General features: G+C 46.5%; 2 protein-coding genes across 9 annotated transcripts in view; one reads left to right on the forward strand and one right to left on the reverse strand.

The window, feature by feature from the left end:
• Positions 1-24098, reverse strand: part of LOC119181838 (uncharacterized) — a 138493-nt gene that overhangs the window by 87287 nt on the left and 27108 nt on the right. The window contains exon 2 of one of the 3 annotated variants that reach the window (XM_075875122.1): positions 13951-13997. The exons of the other annotated variants lie outside the window; for them this stretch is intronic. The gene's annotated coding sequence lies outside the window, so the exon portion shown is untranslated. The remainder of the gene's footprint in view (positions 1-13950; positions 13998-24098) is intronic. 3 annotated transcript variants of the gene reach the window in all.
• LOC119181469 (1-phosphatidylinositol 4,5-bisphosphate phosphodiesterase delta-1) overlaps positions 1-24098 on the forward strand; it is an 81400-nt gene that overhangs the window by 39192 nt on the left and 18110 nt on the right. For all 6 annotated transcript variants that reach the window (XM_075875129.1, XM_075875127.1, XM_075875130.1 and 3 more), the window contains exons 2-9: positions 15684-15854; positions 17921-18194; positions 18790-18919; positions 19986-20101; positions 20434-20503; positions 20565-20652; positions 21123-21240; positions 22117-22202. In XM_075875129.1, coding sequence (XP_075731244.1) covers positions 15728-15854; positions 17921-18194; positions 18790-18919; positions 19986-20101; positions 20434-20503; positions 20565-20652; positions 21123-21240; positions 22117-22202 — 1009 coding nt within the window. In that variant the 5' untranslated portion in view covers positions 15684-15727. The remainder of the gene's footprint in view (positions 1-15683; positions 15855-17920; positions 18195-18789; positions 18920-19985; positions 20102-20433; positions 20504-20564; positions 20653-21122; positions 21241-22116; positions 22203-24098) is intronic.

Here is a 24098-nt window from a genome sequence, read left to right on the forward strand (position 1 = left end):
GCCTCCATCGAAAATGCAGCCGCCGCAGCAGCCGAACAAAGTACCTTTTGACGGTCGCGTTCTATGTCTTACTCTGCGTTTCTGTACTCGAGAGCCGAAGAAAAAAAAAAGGAAGATAACTCTGCTGTAGGGCAGCGCAACGAAACGTCCACTCGGCGTGCCTCAGATCAACGCATCCTCTACAAAGATGCCTGAGGAATGGCTCGCGCTCCCAGCTGAGTTGGCCTGCCTTCAGTTTTAAATAAGCTCCGCACGGTGGCGCTTGCGACCGACACTATCTAAATACAGGGGCCTTAACACTATCATCACGGCGACGGGTCGTACCAGCTAAGCGTTTTTCATCTGTGGCCCTTAGGGGCGCGTCAGTCGAGAGTTGTTTGTTTGAGACCTGCAACTGTGCACCACTGTTTCGGAGGCTATGCAAAATGTTGCGTTGTTGCACCGTCCGCCACAAGTGACGCTAGCGACCGTGAACATTTTGAAAATGAAGGAGAGAAAGGGTGTGGCAGCTGTTTGTTTTTTTCTCATGCGGCAGGCATCTTCCTAGAGGAGGCGTTGCTCAGATTATTGAGATTGTGATCCGCCGCAGCGTTTGTGCCACGGCGCGATAAAGTAGGAGGACGTCGGATAGCTGGGGCGCCGACTTACGTGCTCGCTTCGTGGAGAAAAAGAACCGCGGACTGTCCGACGTGCCATTCGCTCTGCGCTGCCTGTGCAGTCTCAAGAACGCGTGACGAGAACGTTGTCGTCGCATCTTTGTCCCCTCTTTCTTCCGAAAAACCGCAAAAAAATTTGTGGGAAAAAATATTAAAAGAGAGGGGGGGGGGGGTTACTGCGAGTGGTTGCCTACTTTTTTTTATCACGACAACCAGTTCCGTGAAAACCGCCAAGGGAATGTCGGAACGATAAAAAGCATCGCGCGCTATTTTTTTTTTTTTTTGACATTCAGGTTGTCTTACCCCCGTATTCACAAACGCTCCTCCACTTGACTTTCACCCTTCACTTGACAGAGTTGAGCACTGCGCCACCACTCGGCTGAAAATGACGCTGCGCTACTAAAGAATCGCAGCAGACTATCGCTCATATGCAGTGACTTGCCGTGCTTAAAGATGGCGCTCCTATCGACTTTCTCAAGTGAAGGCGAAGCGTTGAGTGAAGGGAGGTTCTAGAATACGGGGATTAGTCTACCCTGTGCCGTCGTCGTTGTCGTCATAGTAGTAAGTTGTAGCAGCAGCAGCAGCAGTAGTAGTCGTCGCGGACGTCGTCGGCAGGATCTCGTCTCAGGGGGGTGGGGGTGCAAACGCATGTGTTTCATCGCGGGGAAAGATGGGGCGCGTTGATGTTGCTTTGCGTGGAAAGATATTGCCCCCTTTCGTGCCCTCCCCTGCTGGCACCCATAGTAGTGTTATAGTGAACTCGGATCACTACACCAGTGTACTGCTGCTACCGTCCTAGTAGTAGTCTTAAGTAGTAGTAGTAGTAGTAGTAGTAGTAGTAGCAGTGGTAGTATAGGCGTCACACATGTCTTGTGACCAGAGCGGACAGTAGTAAAGATTCAAAACGAAATGATGAACATTACGTTTTTTTGTTGTTTTTTTTTTACCGGAAGTCATAATCAGCATTGTTGATTCGCTGCGCTACAGTTTTCACGGCGTGTAACTGGTTGAACTTTTCTTTTTGGTTACGTAGTTCACTATACGGAGTTTCGTTAAAGTTTCGTCGTTGTCACACGATCACGAGGAGTATCCACGCAACGCAGTTAGTTTATTGCGTGCACTTATGTAACGCGGAGGTTTGTCGAATTTCAGCGCCGTAGATTTGACGCTGGCGTAGCTGTGGTAATCTAACCCGTCCGCGTACTCTACACTCAGGAGCGCGACGCTATAGTCGCTGCACACGCGGTGATTTAAAAGCGTGTATCGTGGAGTAACTGCAGGCAGCAGCTGTAGGAAGGAGCAGGAGATTGATTTGATTGACTTGTGGGGGGGTTTAACGTCCCATGATTGATATGTGAGGTTTAACGTCCCGAAACCACCATATGATTAAGAGAGACGCCGTAGTGGAGGGCTCCGGAAATTTGAACCACCTGGGGTTCTCTAACGTGCATCCAAATCTGAGCACACGGGCCTACAACATTCCCGCCTCCATCGAAAACGCAACCGCTGCAGCCGGGATTCTATCCCGCGACCTGCGGGTCGGCAGCCGAGTACCTTAGCCACTAGATCACCGCGGTGGAGCAGGAGAAGGGGAGAAAGAAAAGGCACGGATGTTAACCAGTCTACGAGGACTGGTGTGCTACCCTACACAGGGAAAGGGGTGGGGGAGTTTTCTTAATTAAAGACGGAGAAAGATAAAGGAGAGCATGCACACACAGTCACACACTTCATCGTCAATATAACCCCGTCAGTCTGTACAGGCGCCGCTGCAAGTCTTACGACTTGAAGAAGTTGAAACAGTTTAGCTGTAGAAATGCGTCACACGCATAGGACGGAGTCTGCTGTGTGACGGCGCGTAACCAGCTTCAGTCTGGCCCAGTTTCGACAGTGAACTTCGTGCACGACAGGAATTCATCTCAGGGACACGCGTGCAGAGCAAGAGCCAACTGTTCCTGCCGACAAGCGATTCGCTCGCAGGATTTCAAGCTGGACGGTTGTGCCCTCGCGATCTCCGACTTCAGCGTAGCTCCCGCCGACTGGTTCGCCCTCCGCGGTCTCCTGAAGCCGTCCAGCTCTCGCATTGTGGCACCCCGCCCTTGGACTGCTTCGACCGGATCCCCACTTTCCTATCTCCTTCTTTTTTTTCCTCTCGTTGGCTGGCGGCTTCTTCTCCGTCTATTTTCCTTCTATTCTTTTTATCCCTCCTTCCTTCTCCCTATATCTTTTATTCCCCATATCCCATTCCTCTGCTGACCTGTTCAGGTGTCCTCGTAAGGAGAGACAGTTACGGGTCGGCACCTTTCTTTTCTTTTCTTCTGTTATAACCACTTATATGCCGACAAGCGACGTCAGTCGTTAAAAAAAGAAAAATACCACAGCACGGTGCAAGGCCACGGTTCCAGCACGCTAATTCTTCGCTTAATATTCCACCCAACACGTTTGCCTGGACGCTGCGGAGACCTCAGGCTGTACATAATTAAGTGACAGTGCAAGAGCTTTAACTTTTTATTTTTCAACATTTGCTGTTACTCTTTCCTTTATTGTGCAGAACAGTCAGGCTCGCTTGGTTAAAAAAAAGGCTATATAATAAAAGTGATCATGTTGAGACGACCAGATTTGACGTACGCTATGTTGGGCTAGTTAGTACATATTAGGCTGAAATACGTGGCGCAAGGTTGACCAAGAGAAAAAAAAAGAGAGAGAAAAAAAGACGAGACAGACGACGAACGTGGTCGTGTGGGTTGCGTGTCACTTGTGGGAAGCGCTAGTTTCGTATGAAGAAAGTGGAGTGAAACTGAGGCAAGAGATGGAGGTAAAAGGAAGGCAACGCGCTCTCATTTGACCCAGTTTCAAGCGCGCACGACTTTCTCTGAGTCCAGTCCCTTTCCAGTTTGCAAATGTGTGACCAGCTAGCCGAACGAACCGCAATTCCAAGTCACCCTCGCCGTGCCACAGAGCTTAAAGTGGAAAAACAGTGAAAGAGAAAGCATGTAAACGCCCCGGCCAAGTGCGTTTTTATATGCTATATATCGGAAGCGGTATATGAGACATAGATTTGCTGTTCTTAATAGTGCACCCGTAGTTACGTCAGTTGTTCTTATTACACGCGTTGTACTCCAGTGACGCCCATTGTATATGTGATAATGCTTTTTTTTTTTCGCACGCCCTACTCGGCATTTGGAACGGAGCCCGCGTGACAGTGGCGAAGCGAGGGAGTGGCACACACGGGGCCCGTACCAAATGTGTCACCACAGCACATCATGGCACCATCTCTAGATGGCATACACAGCGAGAAACGACCATTTTAAGGGGTGACGACCCCCCCCCCCCCCTTGAAGTCAAGGTCCCCAAGAAAGACTATCGTTTTTAAAAGAAAAGCTAGTTCAGTTAATTGGGTCACGTTAGAGAACCCCACGGTGGGCAAAATTAATTTCTAGTTCAGTGAACACGGGGAAGCGTCGTTGGAGAGGCGGGAAAGTGAAAGAAAATGGAAGGAAAGAAGCTGTCCGTTCTTGAGAAATCAGTCGGTGCGTTCCTCTACGCGTTAGAAGAGCCGACGACTGTCCGGTGGCTCTCGGAATCGAACCCAGTAGATCAAACATTGGTGGGCGAAATAGAAGAGACCTGTGTAATGTGCGATGCCTGTGAGTGCACGTTTAAGAACCCCAGGTGGTCGAAATTTCCGGAGCCCTCCACGACGGCGTCTCTCATAAGGACATCGTGGTTTTGTGTCGTAAAACCCCGGAAATTATTATACCGCGTTGGAGGTGGACGCTCATAGCACTCTCTTTCTCTCTCTCAAGCTCAGAAACTGATTTCTGCAGACCTTGTATAGGCGACTAAGTGTGGTGTCGATGTGAACTCACTGGCGAGCTCCCTCTAGTGGAGATCACTGAGTGCACTTTCGTGCGAAGCGGCACTCGTCGTGCTTTCTTGTTTGCCTCTTTTGTGTCCCTTGAACCTCTTTCCGACGATAGGGTAGCAAACCGGACGCGCGTCTGGCTCTAAATCCTCTCTACTTTTTTTTTAATCTGTTAAGCCCGTATTGATAAACCATGCAACCTTATTCTTATCTCGCGTTCTGCTTATAGATTTCGTGCCTTTAATGCATTTGACAAAAAGAGTAGGCGGGTATTCACACAACAGTCTTGTAGTTACTATCGTTTACTACGTCTACCATTTTTGTGCTCTGATTTGATTGGTATGTGGGGGGCCAACATATGATTATGAGAGATGCCCTGTGGTGGAGGGCTCCGGAAATTTCGACCACCTGCTAGGGGTTCTTTGACGTGCACCCAAATCTGAGCACACGGGCCTACGCCATTTCCGCCTCCATCGAAAATGCAGCTGCCGCAGACGGGATTTGAACCTGCGACCTGCGGGTCAGCAGCCGAGTACCTTAGCCACTAGACCACTGCAGCAAGGTATGTTAATTGTGTGCCCTTAAAACATGTGGAGTGTACGGAAATTTGAGGAAAACATAAGATAAGGATAAGGTTGGTTTGTAAATACGGGCATTAATGTTAAGTCTACAACTTTGCGTTGCATCGCATGTTGCGTGGATCTCAACTTGAAGAAATGAAAAAAAAAACAGTATATAAACGAGGCGGCCCCGCCACGGTGGTCTAGTGGCTAAGGTACTCGGCTGCTGACCCGCAGGTCGCAGGTTCGAATCCCGTCTGCGGCAGCTGCATTTTCGATGGAGGCGGAAATGGCGTAGGCCCGTGTGCTCAGATTTGGGTGCACGTCAAAGAACCCCTAGCAGGTGGTCGAAATTTCCGGAGCTCTCCACTACGGCCATAGAATATACTTTTACAGCGCAAACATAAAACGATCCACAAAGAAAGCGACGACACACACCAGCGCTGCTACGGCGTCTCCACTACGGCGTCTCTCATAATCATATACAGTCGACTCTCGTTAATACGAAGTTCACGGGGACCGCGAAAAACTTCGAATTAAGCGTTAACCACAATGAACGGAAAATACATTCATTTCAAAGAAGTTTATGAGAAAAAATCTGATTGCCGTTTGCTTCTGTTTGCTGAATCTGGCAGCAGAAAGCAAGTCCTGAAGGCTGTATATGTGCCTGAGTGCTTCCTCGGCGTTGCTCTCAGCAGTGAAAAACCGCTGCGCGAGGGCAAGGCCTGCGGCTACATCAGCAGCCCGCGGTAGTGGCTCACTTGCGGCGTCGTCGTCGTCAACCTGTTTCGTGACTAGGCTCGCTGGGCCGAACCATCTCCACGATCTCAGCATCCGACAGTGTACCGCACGTTTCTACCGAGCTGTCAGTGGCAATGTACTCCTCGAAAGGGACGTCGCCGAGAGCTGGCAGGAGACCAGCAACGTCAAGCTCGCGAGTTGCCATAGTAAATGCCCGTGGAGATTCGTCGCACGTGGAAACGCTGAGTCCGCACACGACCGTGACGAGATCAACAATGAGGCCCGGAACCGGAACCGCCGGAGCAGCCGCATCGTGATCTGGGGCGCTGCATGGAACTGCGATGCCATCAGCTGACGCTTTGAGCTGCGGCGCTGTGGTAAACTGCGATGCCCTTGGGTGCCGGTCGGACACGCATAGTTGTTTAGCACTTTGAAAATAGGAAATTTAACAAACATTACAATTTCCTCCAGGGATTCGATTGAAAATAAATTTGAATTGAGTGAAATTTCAGACCTCTAGCTTCCAATTACCGAGATTTTCTTCCTGTTGAACTGCACGCAAAACTGACGGGACCCCCACTCCACTTCCAATTAACCGATAATTCCAATTAAGCGACTTCGAATTATCGGGAGTCGACTGTAGTGGTTTTGGGACGTTAAACCCCACAAATCAATCAATCAAACGAGGCGGAACGAAGGAAGCACACAAGGACGGGCGCTACTTCTTCGGTGTTCAGACGGGTCCGCTGTTGAAGGGAACACTTGTGTGCATTGCATCTCTGGATTTCACTTTCCTGCAAAAACGTAGTGACCTAAATATGGGTAATACTACCTGTCATTGATAGTTCTGACTTCTTTTGACACGCCAGTGGTGTGCATGGACATTGTTTCGTAATCTACTTGCCGTTTAGACGGCCGTAAATATCAACACTGCTCACTGCAGTGTTCTCTTTAACACTGAACCATACTGTGCGCCCGGAACTTCCCTCTCGAATTTCTTCCTTATCCTCCACGTTCTCGATTACGGACTGAAATGATAGCCTACTGAACTCGCGGCTAAGTTCACAGGGCTGACGAGAGCATCGACTCGTCTCCTCGTCGCCTAAATCGACGTTGTGGTCGGGACGAAAGGGCGCAGGGTCGCAGCGCGACATGGGCGTGTCCCCTTGGCGCTGCGCCAAGACGGAAAACTCTGGGTCGCGAGAGGAGAACGGCTTCTGGCGAGACGAGACTCGTCGTCGTTCCTTCTCTGCTGGCGACCTTAGCGTCGGCGACTCACCAATATGCGCTAGTCATTTAGGGGCTGCGCCGTGCTCCCTACCGGACTGCAAAAATTAGGCGCCCTCTTCTAACAACCACCACCACCATTTAGGGGGATATTTATTTATTTATTTATTTATTTATTTATTTATTTATTTATTTATTTATTTATTTATTTATTTATTGCGAATACTGCAGGCCAGTTTGTGGCCCAAGCAGGAGGGGCAATTGGCAATACACATAACACTGTTACACATACATACAAAGAATAAAAATAATAACAATAAAAAGGAGTACAATACAGATTGGTCAAGGCATAGCACACCATACAATGCATATACTTAGCGACAGATGCTTTCCTGGAGCGCTTGGGAAAAATTTTTGGCTTGTATCATTCGTGAGCAGCCCCGGTGACGCCCGCACCGCATTGCCAATCCTTACAAGCGGGTCAGCCGGTGGAAAGCTTTGGGAGTGGCAGTCCGCGAAGCACGAGACCATGAAAACGTAGCATACCAAGTTGGCATTCTGCGAGTATTGACGTACAGTCCAGACAGCAGTAATACGCCAACTATGCGCAAGCTTGTGTTGATGGGGGTTGTAAAAAGCTCTAAAAAATAAGAGGTAGAGAAATAGACGGAAAGATACCTACAATACAGAGTTGTGCGTATATGCTGCAATCATGTCGTAACATACGGTACACAATAATAACGAAAACCAGGTACACGTGTGTGACATACGTGGTGGGAGCAAAATACTGCGGTAACACCAGGCCCGAAGCCAGGAAGTTTTTTCGATGCGGCCCACTTGTTCAAGGCCTTGAAGAACACCTGTTTTTATTATTTCACCTCCGTAGAACACCCACCCCCTCCATACGAAGTAAGGAAAGGGGGGGGCGGGGGGCAAGCTTTTCTTTCCCATCTGGCTTCAGGCCTGTGTAACACAGTGAGAAAAGTCACCAAGTAGTCAATATTGCAAGTCTAGTTTGAACGCTTGAAAAACTATTGTGAGAGATTAAGTTAATTTACTAACTACACGAACGGAGTATGAGCGACTCCCGTCCGTGGCGGTCGCGTTTCAATGGAAGCGAAATTCTGAAGAACCGTGTACTTGGATTATCAAGGTGCACGTGGAAGAACCCCGGGTGTTCGAAATTTTCAGAACCCTCTACTGCGGCGTGTCCCATAGTTTTGAGCCACTTTGTAAAGTAAAAGCCCATAAAACCACAAACAAACCAACCATTCGCCTTTTCGCCGGTGAGAGAGCGTCGGCTGTGGCACCAAAGGGTAACGTCACAACCTCTGAAGTGCATTCTTTTTTTTTGGGGGGGGGGGGAGGGGGTCACGCTCATTTTAACACAACCAAGAGAGTATTAATGGCGGTGCCTCGGGAACAGTCTTGTGGAACGGTATGTGGACAACGAAGCGTTTACTCCCATTTGAGCCCATTTCTTTTGTTGAGCTGCAGAAAAATAACGTACCACTGACATGGTCTTCGCTTCTAAGCAAGCTCGTCGTGCGAAAAGTTCCTCGTAGGAAAAAAAAAAAGAGCGATGTGAATATATATATATATATATATATATATATATATATATATATATATATATATATAGCGCCGTGCGCGGTTCGCCGCGCCTACATGCACGGCGCTTGCGTGATCACTTGGAGATCGGGTATCGCCCTATTGACTTACTCGGCGAAAACGAAACGCTTTTTATTTATCGGCGTGATAAGACAATGCGAGGCGGATCCAAACGCTCTCCCCTGCCAGAACCTTCGCAGAGCGAAGCTCCGTCGCCGTTTCGTCTTTCACGCGACACGCACGTGGGAACGTTGCGGTGGTTCTCGCCGTAAGGGTAACCGACCGCCTACGCACGATATGGTTATGCAAGGACGGCAGTCGCTCGCAATAGAAGAATCGTTGCAGACACGAACGCGAACTTGTGCAATGGGAGGCCACCCTGGGGGCGTCAGACAGATTTTTTTTTTCTTTTTCGGAAGGGTGGGCGAGGGGAGCTTCGAGAACGTTGAGGCAGACGTGGTCGGGTGTCATTTTGGAATCTGTATGCCATGGCAAAAAAAAAAAAAAAATCGCATCACCTAGCTAAAGCCTAGGAATAATCTAGACGCAAGCAGAATAGACTTAAGAATCGCCCAGCTTCTTTCTATAGGTGGGAGCCCAGCCCAGCATTCTGCCGGAAGTTAATAAAGTTTACCTCTCTCTCGTCCAGCTTGGCTGTTTCAAACCTATCGCAATATAATGCAATATTCGCCTTTTTCTCACACTGTATAAAGTGTGAGTGCGGGTGTAGATGCTATATACTCAGCTTCAGGTATCACACTTCCTATACGATGATGGCGTCCACTCACAAACTCACTTACTCACTCACTGGGAAAAAGGCTGTTTCCGCCTCTCGTCCACGATGTCGGCCGTTCAATGACGGAACTAGGGGGAATCGCAACGGTAGGCTATTGCCGGAAGTGATCTGTACGAGAAGGAGGCTTGTTATAAAAGAGGAGGAGGAATAAACTTTATTATAAGAAACAGCAGGTTTAGGTGGTCGGGCCGGGCCTTGGCCTCCCATGAGGGGAAGAACTTTTATCCCAGACGCCGAGCCTTTCCCCCACCTCAGCCCAAGCTCAACCGGGCACAGACCACCACTTTGCGTCCACTTGTTTTTAGGCAATGCAGACTTTTTTTGTCATATCGGCTGCGACTAAATTGGCTGAATAGCTAACATCAGTGCTTATTTGCAATACACTTGCCGGATCAGAGCCGCTAAGCTTAGAAAGCACATCCACTTAAAACGATATCTGATGGTGAATGACTATATATAGCATTATAAGGTGTGTGTGTGTGTGTGTGTGTGTGTGTGTGTGTGTGTGTGTGTGTGTGTGTGTGTGTGTGTGTGTGTGTGTGTGTGTGTGTGTGTGTGTGTGTGAGAGAGAGAGAGATATATATAGAGAGAGAGAGAGAGACCTCATGACTACTTTGAAAAGCTTGTTTAAAATGGACACGCCATCCGAAATCGTGGATTGCATTTCCTGAATTGCAGTGTATGCCCTACGCGTTACAGTAGTATCCCGGGTTTTCCAGCTCACGGACACTCCGGTGTCAATCAGCTCCAAGACGCAACTGCCATTCACTCACAAAATCCTCGTGTATCATTCAAACCGGTGTCGCTGTATGATACTTATTGGTGGGCTAGTGAGACATAACAGCCGGTGAGATGAGCACACACCGGAAACAGAGGAGTTGGAGCAGCGTTCACCTTGTATATCCTTATGTTCTGTGCCGTCGTTGTTTGATGATGCGCACTGACATGCGCTGTCATAATCTATATTAACACGCAATCATGGGTGATTATTCCCAAGCATATATAACAAAACGGAGAAAAATGACCAGCATGCTGAACTTACACGGCGTGTTTGTTTCTTTTTTATTTAAGAGAATTAAACCGGCTGTGACAGCAACTATAGTCGCCGAGATCGATCGCTTTATGCGGTGCACATTATCGACATGAGAAATACAAACACATAAGCAGCTTAATAATTAACTATCGTTTAACAATCTCTTTCTCCCCCTTTTCCCCTTAGTCCTGCGAAGAGTAGCAGGCTGGAAACCCGATTTCCACGCCCACCTATTCCCATTTTTCATTGTTAAATTTATCTTCCTCGTATATCCCGGAAAAGACTTCATATCGTTAAACTTTCGCTGGCTGGATGTGACACAGACAAAGAAAGATAATTTAAATGAAATATTTGTGGCGCAGCACAGTACTGGGACGAAAAACGAGAAAATAGACAGGCGCCCTATCGCGTCTTTAATGGTTTTATTGCGATAGCAATTATATGGACACTCTCGGCTGAATTTTGCCGCCGGCATCGCCGTCACCCACCGTATACGTATAAGTATCTATATATATGAACATGCAAAAAAAAAAATCCTGAAAAAGACTCCGGCACGAAGAATCGAATTCGGGACCCCTAAGACGTGAGTGCGAAGCGTTAGCCACTGAACCACGGAGAAACATGTCCCTCACCGCTCAAACGGCAAGCTATTTATATAAAACACACACCACTGGTGACGGGCATCCCGGGGGTAACTATTCTGTTTCCAGCATTACCAGCAAGATGGCGCAATGAGCCGCGCGTAGTCACATAGTCACGACGCGGCGGCGCGCGCTCTCATCTGCCACGCGTACTTTGCCCCGCAAAGAGGAGGGGGGTCCACTCGCGTGCCCTTATCTCGCGCTGGGGAGGATCGTACGCCTTGGTGGGCCTTGGACTTTCACCGGAACGATTCTGTTGTAGTTACCGGGCGCACAAAAGTCACTTCGATCGTTGCACAGTCTTCGTTTGCGAAAAGGGTGCGCTTTTCAGACACAGCGAAGTAACAACTGAGACGCTTATTAACGTAAATCAGTACCTGTGAGTACGTTTCGTGCGTCATTTGTGCGCGAGAAACGCGGGAAACGTTTCGATCTGCTTGCCATTCTTCGCGTGACCTTCCAATTTGTTGCTATCGCGTTCATCGCTTCGCCTTCGCGGCAAAGCTGTGACTTTTTTTTTCTTCATCGTTCTCAGGTGCGCCTGCTTCGTTAAGCTATGCACCGTACAACTCGCTAAATTTTACGCTCTGTTAAGCTAATCTACGCAATGCACAAAACGCGTCACCGCTCAATTAGAGCACGCAACGTTGTTTGTCGAAGGCCAATACGCTCTCTTTGAGTTGACACACAATGTTTATCAGGTAAACACGCTTCGACGTGCAGCGTCCGTCTTTTTTCCCCCTCCGTCCCGAACCCTTTCCAGCTGGTGTCCTTGGCACACGCGGCGCATCTGGCCTGGCACACGCCGCAAAAGCAGCGGCGGCGGCGCGGCAGACAATATCGAAATAAGCCTTATGACGTGCACATCCCGTCAACGTGCCCATGACAAAAGAGCGCGCGGCCACGACTGCTCTGAATCGTCGTAGCATTCGCGAGCGATGCTGACTACAGCGAGTCGTATACACATACGCGTTTGCCTAGACGTATTGGAATATCGAAGCGTCGAATGTTGAGAACGACACTTTATTTGCTGTAGCGAGTTGGATTTTCGAGCGAACTTCCGTCCAGGCCGGAGTACACTTTGTTTAGCCTCATGGTCGAAATGATTAAAGTAAAAACCTTAGATCAAACGTGAAAATTGTCCGTCGGCGTTAACACGAGTGACGCAAAGAATCATCGTTACGCAATGACGCCACTGTGACGTCACGTATGCGACGTAACAGTGACGTTGTCGCTTGGTCAATCATGTAAAGGGGGGGGGGGGGTTGTTCTCAACAACGGTCAACAGTGTTGGTGGTCTTAACCCCTTTACCTCCCCTCACACACACCGCTCGAAATTTTTCGATTTCGCGTGTGCATATATATGATTGACGCAAATTACAAATGCACGCACAATATCTCCTATACCACCCCGAAATATGTTTTGGCTACACTATTGGTCCACATACCTCAGCAGCTTTAATTAGCGGCATCATTTTGTGTTATAGACATGCAGTCTAATGGTAGAGTGACCCTTGCACAAACAACCATCCAAATTTCAATCACAAGAATGACCCATTTGTGTTGTGTATCTCACTGTCAAGTCCTGGAGCAACAGCTAGTCTGGCTTTGCTACTCCTCCCTCCCCCTCCCTGCTCCGCATATACCTCCCAGGCTATAGTGGGAAACCTGTACGCCTACCGGTTATCAAGCTTGGCCCGTATTCCTCCGGTTCGTTAAACGCTATAATTTTATTTCGAAGAACCAAGTGTTGTACTCGTGACTACTGCACTATATACAGAATACACGTATTACGCTTCGTAACGTCCAGTACTTTTCCTCTCGAAACAGCTGTCCCGTTGCATTTGCCCGATTTTCTCGCAGTATCAAGGTCACTTTGACTAAAAATTGTGCATGCAGCCAAAAGTTTTTTTTTTATTATTATTACTCTGGCTCTGTACTCAAATAACGCTTGGAGACATGCCCAAACGGGAGAAACCAATGTACCTGTTCGCAAGGTCACTTGCAAGCTCTGTTGTGACGTACCGTTTGTAGCATGATTAGACGCACGCAACCTTCCGAGTCGTTAGCAATTAACGAAGTCGGCGCAGAGTCGTGGATGCGAACGGGAGAGCGAGAGACGAAAGCATTTCGGCGCGAAATTAAAGGTCATCATTTAATGGTGCCTTCTGATGGAACCTTCAGCTCATACAATCAGGACACCCAGGATGATCTGCCTTATCTGGCTTAATGTAACGTTTCCTTTATTATTTATTTATTTAGTTCAGCACATGCCGTGGAAGTGTACCGGTAACACGCAGCAGTCCCCTACGAACCCTGTAGACATGGCGGTCTCGAACCGCGAGGCGCGATGGGAGGCGGCTCTGCTCAGCCACGACCTTGCCGATCAACTGTGGGCCGTCCCGCATGCCCAGGATGCCGCCCGGGTCCAAGGACTCGAAGCCGTCACCTAGGCCGGGGTGCTTGTAGCCCCACCCCGCTCAATGACGCCGGACATGTTCAATAAAGTTTTTACTCACTCACTCACTTAGTTCTATACTTCCTGTCTCTATTTTTTTTTCTTCTTTCGAGAATAGACACTTTAGGGGCCTCTCGTCTCTCTCTATCCACCAGTAAAGGTATATATAGCTTAGCGTGTGATGCCGAGTTACTAAGCTCGAGGGAGTCTGTTCGCGTCCCGGTCACGGCGGCCGGAATTCGATGGGTGGAAATGCAATGAAGGTCGTCATCATCATGATCACAGTAAGCTAATGTGTCATCTACTACTCGGCCGATCCCCTGCGTTGGGTAGGAGCCACGATTTGAGTAAAAGCAGAAACTTACCAACCTCTGGTGCTTCGGATCTGGGCTTCAGCCTTTGATGCCGTCACCTTCGAGAAACAAAACGAATGCGACCTTAAATCCCTGCTTGTATATGGGTTATTATAGCTTGAATGAGAAAATTTAAAACATAAATTTATTTTTTTTTTTCAATAGTACTGTAGCTTATAATAATAATTGGCGGGGTTTGACGTTCCGAAACCATGACATGATTGTGATAGATGCCGTAGTAGAGAGCTCCGGAAACGTGCACCCAAATTCTTAAGTACACGGGCCTTCAGCATTTTTCGCCTCCATCGAAAATGCGGCTTGGATTCGATCCCGCGACCTGCGGGCCAGCAGCCGGGTGCCTTAGCCACTATATAGACCACAGTGGCGGTATTGTAGATATTGACTACACTGTGTGGTCGGAATGGTTAAAAAAACAATACTATTCCACTCTCTGTTTTTAAGTGCGTTCCTTCTTCTATTTGTTGGGGTTATTTATTACTTGAATGGCCCAACTATTGATATACCCGATTCTCGGCCAATCTCCCTTGAGCAGGTATGACCCATTACCGAGGCATCACCATCATCGCGACTTTTTCGAGGTCGGTGTGCGTAGTAGTCGCATTTGCGTAACCAAAGTGTTCGTGTTAGTCGGACGTAGTCGACTCTTACGTAATCGTCTTCGACTGCTATACAAACGATCCCGCATAGGAGCTGTATGAAATCGGAGGGCTAGCTCGGTTATGGTGTCCGGGATGTCACCTGCACGAGATACGCGTACATTGACTACACGACTTTCTCATGCGGGAAGGTTGTTATGCAGATGCGGTTGACAGCGTGACATTTTTCCGGGTGCCATTGTGTGAAGGTCGTCACGTGGTGTAACTCCCGCAGCGCAGACACGATGTCGTCGCCTGCTTTCTAAGCCAACTGAAACGTGTTACAACACCTTAGTGCTCGTGTAATGAACGTTCCTGCCAGCAGCAGAATACTGTTGAACCTCGTTATAACGAACACTGAAATGGCAGGTTATCGGTTATAGCGAAACGAAACTTTGGTTGGTCGAGCTCCATTTCAGTGGCATTTGTTCCTTTTTATAACGAAGCTGAAAACGCGAGGGCTGGCGCGTTATCGGCCATGACGAACAGATATTTGGTTCGCGCGAGGCTCGAAACTAACAAACAAAGGTAAATAAATAAAGAAATATTGAAAGATGATTCACAACCACATTTCTTTGCAAAAGTGGTTGTGAATTGCTGTAAAAAAGCCACCACTCAATGATCATGTCCTTCTTCAAATGGATGTGAAGTCAAACCTGCTTTGTCAAGCGAACTTTAGGTTGTTCTGTTGTAATTTCATTTGGTCTGATAACATGGAAAACATATGGATACTAATCTCGATCTCCAAAATTACTGAAATCACGACGCCGACTTTGAGTTTTGTTTCACGTATGTATCAACACGTCGTAACCGCACAAAATATACCTCAGGAAAAGGTTGCCTATAGGATCAGCCATGCATGGTTTAGTCATAAAAGCTTCTATTAAATTTTTTTTAATATCGGACGATGACCGAGAGTTATGAGCAGGCCGATAGGGAGTGGTTGGTGGGCCGCATGTGGCCCGCCAGCCGTGTGTTTGATAAATCTGCTGTATAGTAGTTTAGCGGCAGCCAGAGTGCCGATTTCTATATCCACCGTTACATCAAATTAATATCGGGTACAACTATCGTACATCTGACTCTGTGCAGAGTCTGCGGCCATCGAGGATGTGTTGCAGTGCCTGGCCCGGGGCATGCGCCTCTACAAGGTGCGCTCCGTCAAAAAGGTCTACCGTCGCCGTTACCAGCTTCTCCTGGACAACATGCACCTCGTGTACAGACGCTCCAGGAAGCCCTTCTTCGTCGCCAGGAAACCCCACGGTCGGTGCGCCGTGCACGAGATTTCACACGCTTCTCTATAAAAAGAACTACGCTCAAACCTCGATATAACGAACCCGGATATAACAAAATATTGGATATAACGAAGTAAACAAGAATGTTGAGGAACTTGAGACGAGACGGCGGCGATGAGGCCGTGTCGTAGTCTTAGCCGTGTCGTGGTCTTTTATTCGTGACGCAAGCGTAGACGGGTTTCCAGCTGCCGCGTTCAGCTACAGGCCAGGAGCTCAACCGTTCTGAAATTTCTCGTGGCTCGCGCCACACGAGCCACGCCACTCGCTTCTTTTTCGGCGCGGCCAGCTGGCCAAATCTAGCGTGGTCCTACAAGAAACAGTCTTGTGATAGCTGTAGTGTTAGGAATATACATTTATAACAAAATTTCGGATATAACGAAGCTATTTCGGCGTAAGATGCAACTTTGTTATAATGAAGTCCCATTCCTTCTCAGGCTTCCTTTGATGACATTTCCTGGATACATCGTTACACATCAAATGCAATCGCCACAATTAACCATATATCTCCTCAGTCTGTTTCCGAGAAACAAATTGAAGCAAATTTTTACTTTGATGTTCAGAGAGGCTACTCAAGCCCATTGCTTTTCCAGGCATTGTGTCCATGACCGCTTTACTGCCGAGTGGTTAGATCAAACACAGAAAATGTCTTCCTTTTTTTCGTAAGCACAATGCACACATTGCCAACTCATGTGAACAGAAGCTTTTGTGTCACGCGCCACGGTGGCCTTCTGGTTATGGTGCTTGAATGCTGACCCGTAGGTCGCTGTATCGAATCTCAGCCACGGAGGCTGCATTTTCGATTGTAGCAGAATTCTTGAGGCCCGTGTTCTTTTTTTTTTTTTTTGAGGGGGGGTGGTGCACGCCTGAACCCCCTCCAAAATTTTCTGTTTTGTTTTATGTATATATACACGCACACATGCAAAAGCACGCACAAACATGCATAAAAGATGGTTGAACCCCCTCTACCCTGAAAAAAATTTCTGGTTACGCCCCTGAGCTTTTGCGGTGTAAGTAGTACAGCACAACTGCAACATTTGCTTACTATGCTTTCTCGACCGCGGTTCAGGGATATGCCACTTCCTCATACATATACAGGTATGTTTGCAAGCAAAAATCGTGCGTTTATGCTGCTACCGATGTATAAAATGCACTTCCAATGGAATCGCTATATACAGTGTGTCCTACGTAACTTTAGTCAGAGTTTAAAAATATGCCGAAACACGTAATTACGACGCGACTGAATGAATGTTACTCACCGTTGCCTGGAGTTAATCAGACTATTTTTTGTGTTCTCTAATAGTCCGATTAGACAGTTTTGATCTGTTAGGTATTATAGTGTTTTTCTGCTAATTACAAATGTTTGCAAAATGCACAAAATACCACGTGACAAATCCGCTCGTGCGCCAGTACGCACAATGATTCTAGTGCTCTCTAACGTTCCGCACACGAACGACCATAGCATTTAGTTGGCCCATTGAGCTGTCTGGGCAGGGTCGCAACGATGATGGTGGCTTTACGATGGACACGTTTTGCTATCGGCCACAAAAACCATAACCGCTGTGGCTGCTTATCGCTGTCATAACAGGTGCGAGGGGAGTATGTAGCTCGTACGCGGAACGTTAGGGAGCACTAGAATCATCGTGCGCACTGGCGCGCGAGCGGGTTTGTCACGTGGCATTTTTTTGTATTTCGCGGGCATTTGTCATTTAGCAGAAAAACGCTAATGCTTAACAGATATAAAGTTCAAAACTATCTATTTGGACGTTTTGCAAGCCGATCTACAACTTTCTCATTGAAATTTTTTATCCATCTTCGTTCCTTCAAAAGTTAGTTAATTAAACATTTCTAATTAAACCATATTTGAGAATACAAAAAAATAGTCTAACTCCAGGCAGCGGTGAATAACATGCATTTGGTCGCGTCGTAATTACATTTTCCGGCATATTTTTAAACTCTGGCTAAGTTTACGTGGGACACCCTGTATGTTGTCACGGGGAAAAAGTGACAGTATTTTCAACTGCCCCTCGTACACAGTGGACATCTTCGAGGTCGAGGAGGTACGCCAGGGCTGGAAGACGGACGTGTTCAACGGCGTCGAGCGAAAGTACCAGCGTGGCGCTCGCTCCCGTTACCTCCCTTTCAGCGTCGACATGAGAGAGGACCGCTGCTTCTCACTCATCTTGTCGCCCAAGCACGAGACTCTCGACCTGGTTGCCCGCACCCCGAACGAGTGCGAGCTATGGGTGCGCGGCCTGCGCCACTTGGTGGCCAACTGCAAGAACACGCGCAGGGACCAAGAATACGAGAGGTGTGTGAATTCCCGTGGAGCGGTATTGCGCACCTCTTTGATTTTTCTGCGCCAGTCCACGAACTGTAGAAATTGCACAGCTTGCACTAGTGGTGCAAGACTGCAGCCAAAACTGGCAAAGTTTAATCGAAAATTAATTCTAAGATTTTTTATACCTTTCCCAGTGAGCGCACCTCCTTTCAGAAGCGCACTCGCTACCGAGTTTGTCACAAAAGATTTTACGGCAACCGCATTATAACCAATCTTTCATCTTGGGGGACTGCACAATAAGCGGTATGCTTATACATGGGGTTCTATGGAAGGCTAAATAGGAGTTGTAAAGACTGTACTGTAACCGCTCCTGCACTACAAGTGGTTACTCTATAAGTGGTCTGCACTTGAGTACTACTTATTCCTCAAGGTTGACAATGGTCAATTCCTAACGGGCAATTAGATGTCCACGGAGCTCATGGTGCAGTACAGTATAAATTTTCAATGCTGGCACTTGTAAATTAAAAATAAGACTAATGCTACCACATGTGACCACTGACACTTCTCTGCTTTCTTGTTTGCTTTAAGTGCATAAATCATTCATCTGCACTGATCTCATTGCTAGGTGGCTGCGGGATCAGTTTCAGAAAGCTGACGTCAACAAGAGTGGCTCTTTGAACTTCCAAGAATGTCAGGGTCTTCTCAAGCAACTCAATATCACCATGGACAAACGTCACTGCCAAGCTCTCTTCCATGTGAGTGGATATGTGAAGTTGCAGTTTTAGGTGTGAAGCATTTTAGAGACTATAGACTTGCTGGCACCTCCTGCCATCACGGTGTTTCATGTAGTCATAGTCCATCATAAAAACAGTCGTGTGCCACCAGGGGTATTGCTAGAACTTTTTTGCAAAATGAGTTCGACCATACTTCATGTATGATGCGTTTGCATGTGTGCATGTATGTGTGCATGTGTGCGTGTACGGGAACAACGCAAGCAAAATTTATATATAAATTGGGGGGGGGGGTTTGAACCTAGTACCCCCCTCTTTGAATACGTGGGTGTGTGCCATAGTGGGTAAATCCCGCTATGTTAAACTCCGCTGCTTAATACCAATTCACTAACAGATGAAGTCAATAGTTAGCCCTACAAATAGCAGACGACGTTAGTGGGGTAAAAGCACCCTTCCTTACATGCCATAGGGAAATGAAACCAGCTTGTAGGGAAGATGCAACGGCGCCTTAGGTTTCCAACAACGTTAGTCGAGGGGAAACATCCTTTCCTAAATACCCATTTTAAGGCTTGGTACCACTACTACCTCATCAAAAAACTTTCTTTCAGAAAGCTGCATGTCTCGACCCTGCCCAGCTTTCACGTTCGTGAAGCTTAAACACCAATCTCTACACGCTTCACCCCTCCTCAGTTTCTTCCTAGCACTGTTATTCCATGAATAGTGCTGCAGTATGTCACCGGTGACCATCAATAACCATCACTATCTGAAGGAGTTTGTCACGAATTAATTTTGCACCCAAACATTTCAAATAAATATAGTGGATGTTGAGATATATTTTTGCATTTAAACTAAAATACGTTCGCTCTGCATTCCACACTGTTAAGTTTCTCGAAAAGCTTGTGAAACATACTGCACACTTGATATTGTGATTCTTCTAATGCACCTTGATCCACATTAACTCTCCAGTGGATATGCGTTTCATGAAAAATCTTCTCGATAGTCAACTTATGAAACTATTGCACAGGCTCGTGATAAGCAATAGTATTCGTCATATTACCATTACCTGACATGCAAATCCTCCTGAACACAGGCTGCCAATTTCAAGAAGCACAGAGTAAACGGAGAAGACGTGCTGGACCGAGACGAGTTTGTAGCCTTCTACCACAGCCTTCTGTCACGGCCTGACATAGACGCCATCTTTAAAACGTGAGGCCTATCTCATTCCTCATTATTCTCTGCATTTCTACTTGCTAGTAGAAAACATTCAGCAGAGTACAAATCGATGCAGCTATTTAACAGTGTTGGAACTTCCAGCACAATAAGTTGCAAATAAGCTTACGAAATGGCATCATACAAAGGTCTCTTCTAGTGTTGTTTTCAAACCAGAAAAAGAAATACCGGTTCTGTTTATGTCCATGCAGTGAGCTCCAATTTCATTCTAGTTCAGAGAAATAAAAATTTCTACTACAATTTGCAAAGTATCACAAGATAAACTCTTTTTCTTGGCAGCAGAGTTGAAAAGTGCTATTCCTACCCAGGTTTGCTGGCCACAGCATGAACGTCATGGGGCCCGAACAGCTGCTAAAGTTCCTGACTCAAGAGCAGAAGGTGCAATGAGATGTTACTAATCGCCAGTGTGAAACTAAGTTCATTTTTATTCTCTGGTTAGGTGAATGTGTCCCTTGCCGATTGCAAGAGAATCATCGAGAAATATGAACCAGACAAGCACAAGCCACAAGGCTTCCTTGGAATTGCAGGTATTTGTCATCGATCATTTTGCTTATGCCTTTGAACATCAAAACTGGAATCTTTTACATGCAGAAAACCATTATGTGATCATAAACTTCACAACAGCGAGGGGAGGGAGGGTAATTTTTACCAGCTGGGTGTAATATTAGGATAGACAAGCATTTTTTTCCATATTTATTTCACCCCCTTCACAATTTGGGCACCTGTGGTGGCATTGAGCTAGCAATCTTAATCTCTGCAATACAATGCAGTACCTGCTAAGCAACCAATGCATGTATTTTTCGGCATAACATGCAGCATAAAAACAATTGATCTGTCGTCGGTATGACACGACGTAGTACATTGTAAACAACTTCAGATGTGAAATAACAAACTGTATTAAGCTTAGAATCACATATTTGCCTGCTTTGAGCCAGAAGTACAAATCAAAATGTACTACAAACGAGAATGACAGGCATTATTTTTCTGCTGTGTGCAGGTTTTCGCGAGATGCTTCTTTCAGAAGAGCACGACATATTTGATGCCAAGCACCGACAAGTCTGCCAGGACATGAACCAGCCGCTGAATCACTATTACATAGCGTCTTCCCACAACACGTGAGGAGTTTTTCAGTATGCTGCACGATTTTTCTGTGTCAAACCATCTCGCTGCATTGGTCGTAGAAAATTTTCCACTTAAGGTGACCATTCCTTCCCTGATTTCCAGTGCATATGCTTGACTTCACTTAAATATTATATCCGTTTCTCCTTGAAAAGCTTTGCGGTGTCAAAAGTGCAGCTCCTTCTTTTCAAAGCAATCAGTGGGCAAATATTGAACTGCTATACATCGCTGTTACTTAGTTACTGCCTAAACCTGTGTGCAATTTTACACTTTGTGTTTCTGCACTAGCACATTAAATGCCATCATGCATTTTTACATTCAATTTCTTAATCGCTAAGTGCCCTTGGTCTGCAAGTGGGAACACTTGGTGAGCGACTTCTCTGCCATGAACTCCCCCTGATTGTTCTGGGGTTGTGGTTGCAAATGTTATGAACGTTTTAGCAATAAACATGCCACGAACTGTTCTGTACTTGTTCGTTATAAGAATTGAAGCGTGCTTGCAACCAAATAGTCATAATTAGAGATGTTATGAACCAAAAGAACATGGAGAACTGCTGTCTATATGTGCTGAACCATTTCTCAATACCACGCTGCTACGGTCTTTACCTTCAGTGGCAGATCCGGAGATTTCCGTACGCCGTCTCTCATAATCGTATGGTGGTTTTGGGACGTTAAACCCCACATATCTATGTACCTTCATTGGCAGTCATTTCAATCCTTGAATGGTTTGGGATATCACTGTACCCCGATTTTTCACATGCTTGTCCTTCTCATAATTATTGCAGAAGCTGCGCATTGTAGTACCTTCCTAACTTTGTACAGTGTGACAATACCAGATCACGTGTCTCCCTCTTCCATTCCGTAATACACAGGTACCTAGTCCAGGGACAGCTCGTTGGAAGCAGTAGCGTTGAGGGCTACATCAGGGCACTGAAGAAAGGGTGCCGCTGCCTGGAGCGTGAGTTACATCCATTCTCTCCAGACTCCTCCAGCTAAAAAAAAAATTGAACTCTTGGCTACCTCGCTACCGCAGCAGATGTTACGCCCCCTGACGCAGAATGCCGTGTAAAACATGTTCTATGCATAATACTATAAGCAGTAGCTTTCTCAATGGCCTTGTTCAAAAGCTGCCTTGATAAAATCAACCCAGAAGATGAAGCTAAGCCATCTAGTCAAGAAATTTAATTTTTGCAGCCCCTTTAGTGGCATGAAACTTGAAAAATTAGCCAAAAATCACATGTGATCCTGGTCAGGTGACATGTTGCATGAAATAAAAAGCGAATTCCTTTTGTTTACAGGCTGTAAACATTGTAAGAAACATATAGCTAGATTTAAGAGAATATTGGGGCTTGAAGTGATGAGAAGTAGCCATAGAAATAATGTCGCTTGCACTCCAATAAAATTTTCTGTTCAGCGATTCATCACGTGAACAAGTGTATGCATGAAGCCATAGTTTCAAAGGAAAATGTGATGGTCTTAGTGGTGCACAGCATTTCAGAAATTCGGTCACAAGAATAGTGACAGATATACTACATCTTTAAATTGGCCTCTGAGTGTTCAATGTTCACTGATTGTTTCAACAGGAGTCAATTTCAGTAGAAATGCACAGGTGAATCAATCTTCTGTGATACTTTTTTGATGCCACTGTCCCCTCCATGTCATGCATAAAGGTGATACATAAATGTTTATTTAGTTGATTTATACAGCTCTTTATTTATCTCAAACCATCAAAGGTCTGCCTTGGGGGCATATTTCTAAGAGTTTATCACTTCTGGGATTATGAGCATGCAACTGGATGCGTTTTTCATGGGCCCCAGCATCCATGATACAAAGCCAAACACACTGGTTGGTGCCGGAACACATATGTGGATGACATCAAGGCATCCTAAGATGAGTCATGTTAAAAGGGCCCTCCAACACTTCGCGAGACATCATTGTTTTACATTTTTTACTTGTATATTTTGTAAACGAAACCCTGAAGAGATTAATGCAATGAAAACACCAGAAATAGGACACAGTTGTTCAACCTCAAAATTTCAAGATACAATAAAATGGATGCCTACCCTCAACTTGATTTTCACGGGCTCTCCTGACCATGTTTCTCTTGCCCTGTCATGTTAGATGGTACCTCAATGAAATGAGCTAAAACCTCCTATGTATGGGAGGCTTGCATGGCACATTGCCTGTTTTTCCAACAAATTGGTGATGCCTTTGGGATGGAAACAAACAACGCGGTGCTTGAAGAGTTAACGGTAAATGTGAAACGAATTAGCTCGTGAACGCCTCTATCACGTTTTGTAACTTTAGTGATCTTTCTTGTTGCGACAGCATCTGTATTAACGCTGTTACATTTTTCCTGTTCAGTTTCTTCAAACAATGGTGCCTGAAGTGTGTCTCGCGTGTTCCTTTCAGTGCTGTGGCATCCAGCACGTTTTTGCTCGGTGCTGCAGTTTCCAAGCTGGAAAATTCAAAGAGTGTTAATCTCAAGAGAAAAGCTTCCTAAAGAAACATGAAACGCAGTAATATTCCTCTTTTTTTATGTAACGTAGTGATCACGTCTAACCTTATACATATCCAATCACAAGTATGCACTCTGCACCATCATTTAATTTTGCTCGCAGTAGTTCTGGTGAGTGTCACTATGCATTGATGCAGTCAGCACTGATGCAGGCGCTTAAAAAACGTGTTGGAGGGCTCCTTCGAAATACCCACTCTGTGTGCAGTGGACAACACTTTCAGCATGCCCTATGAATCGACTTGAGCAAATGACGTAGAATATCGGGCTCAGGCGTCTGTGCAGCTGGGGGTCATGATTGCTGACATCAGCTTGTCACATTAGGTTCTCATAGTTCAA

Source organism: Rhipicephalus microplus, chromosome 10, assembly GCF_043290135.1.
Source record: "Rhipicephalus microplus isolate Deutch F79 chromosome 10, USDA_Rmic, whole genome shotgun sequence".
Classification (NCBI taxonomy): Eukaryota; Metazoa; Arthropoda; class Arachnida; order Ixodida; family Ixodidae; genus Rhipicephalus; species Rhipicephalus microplus.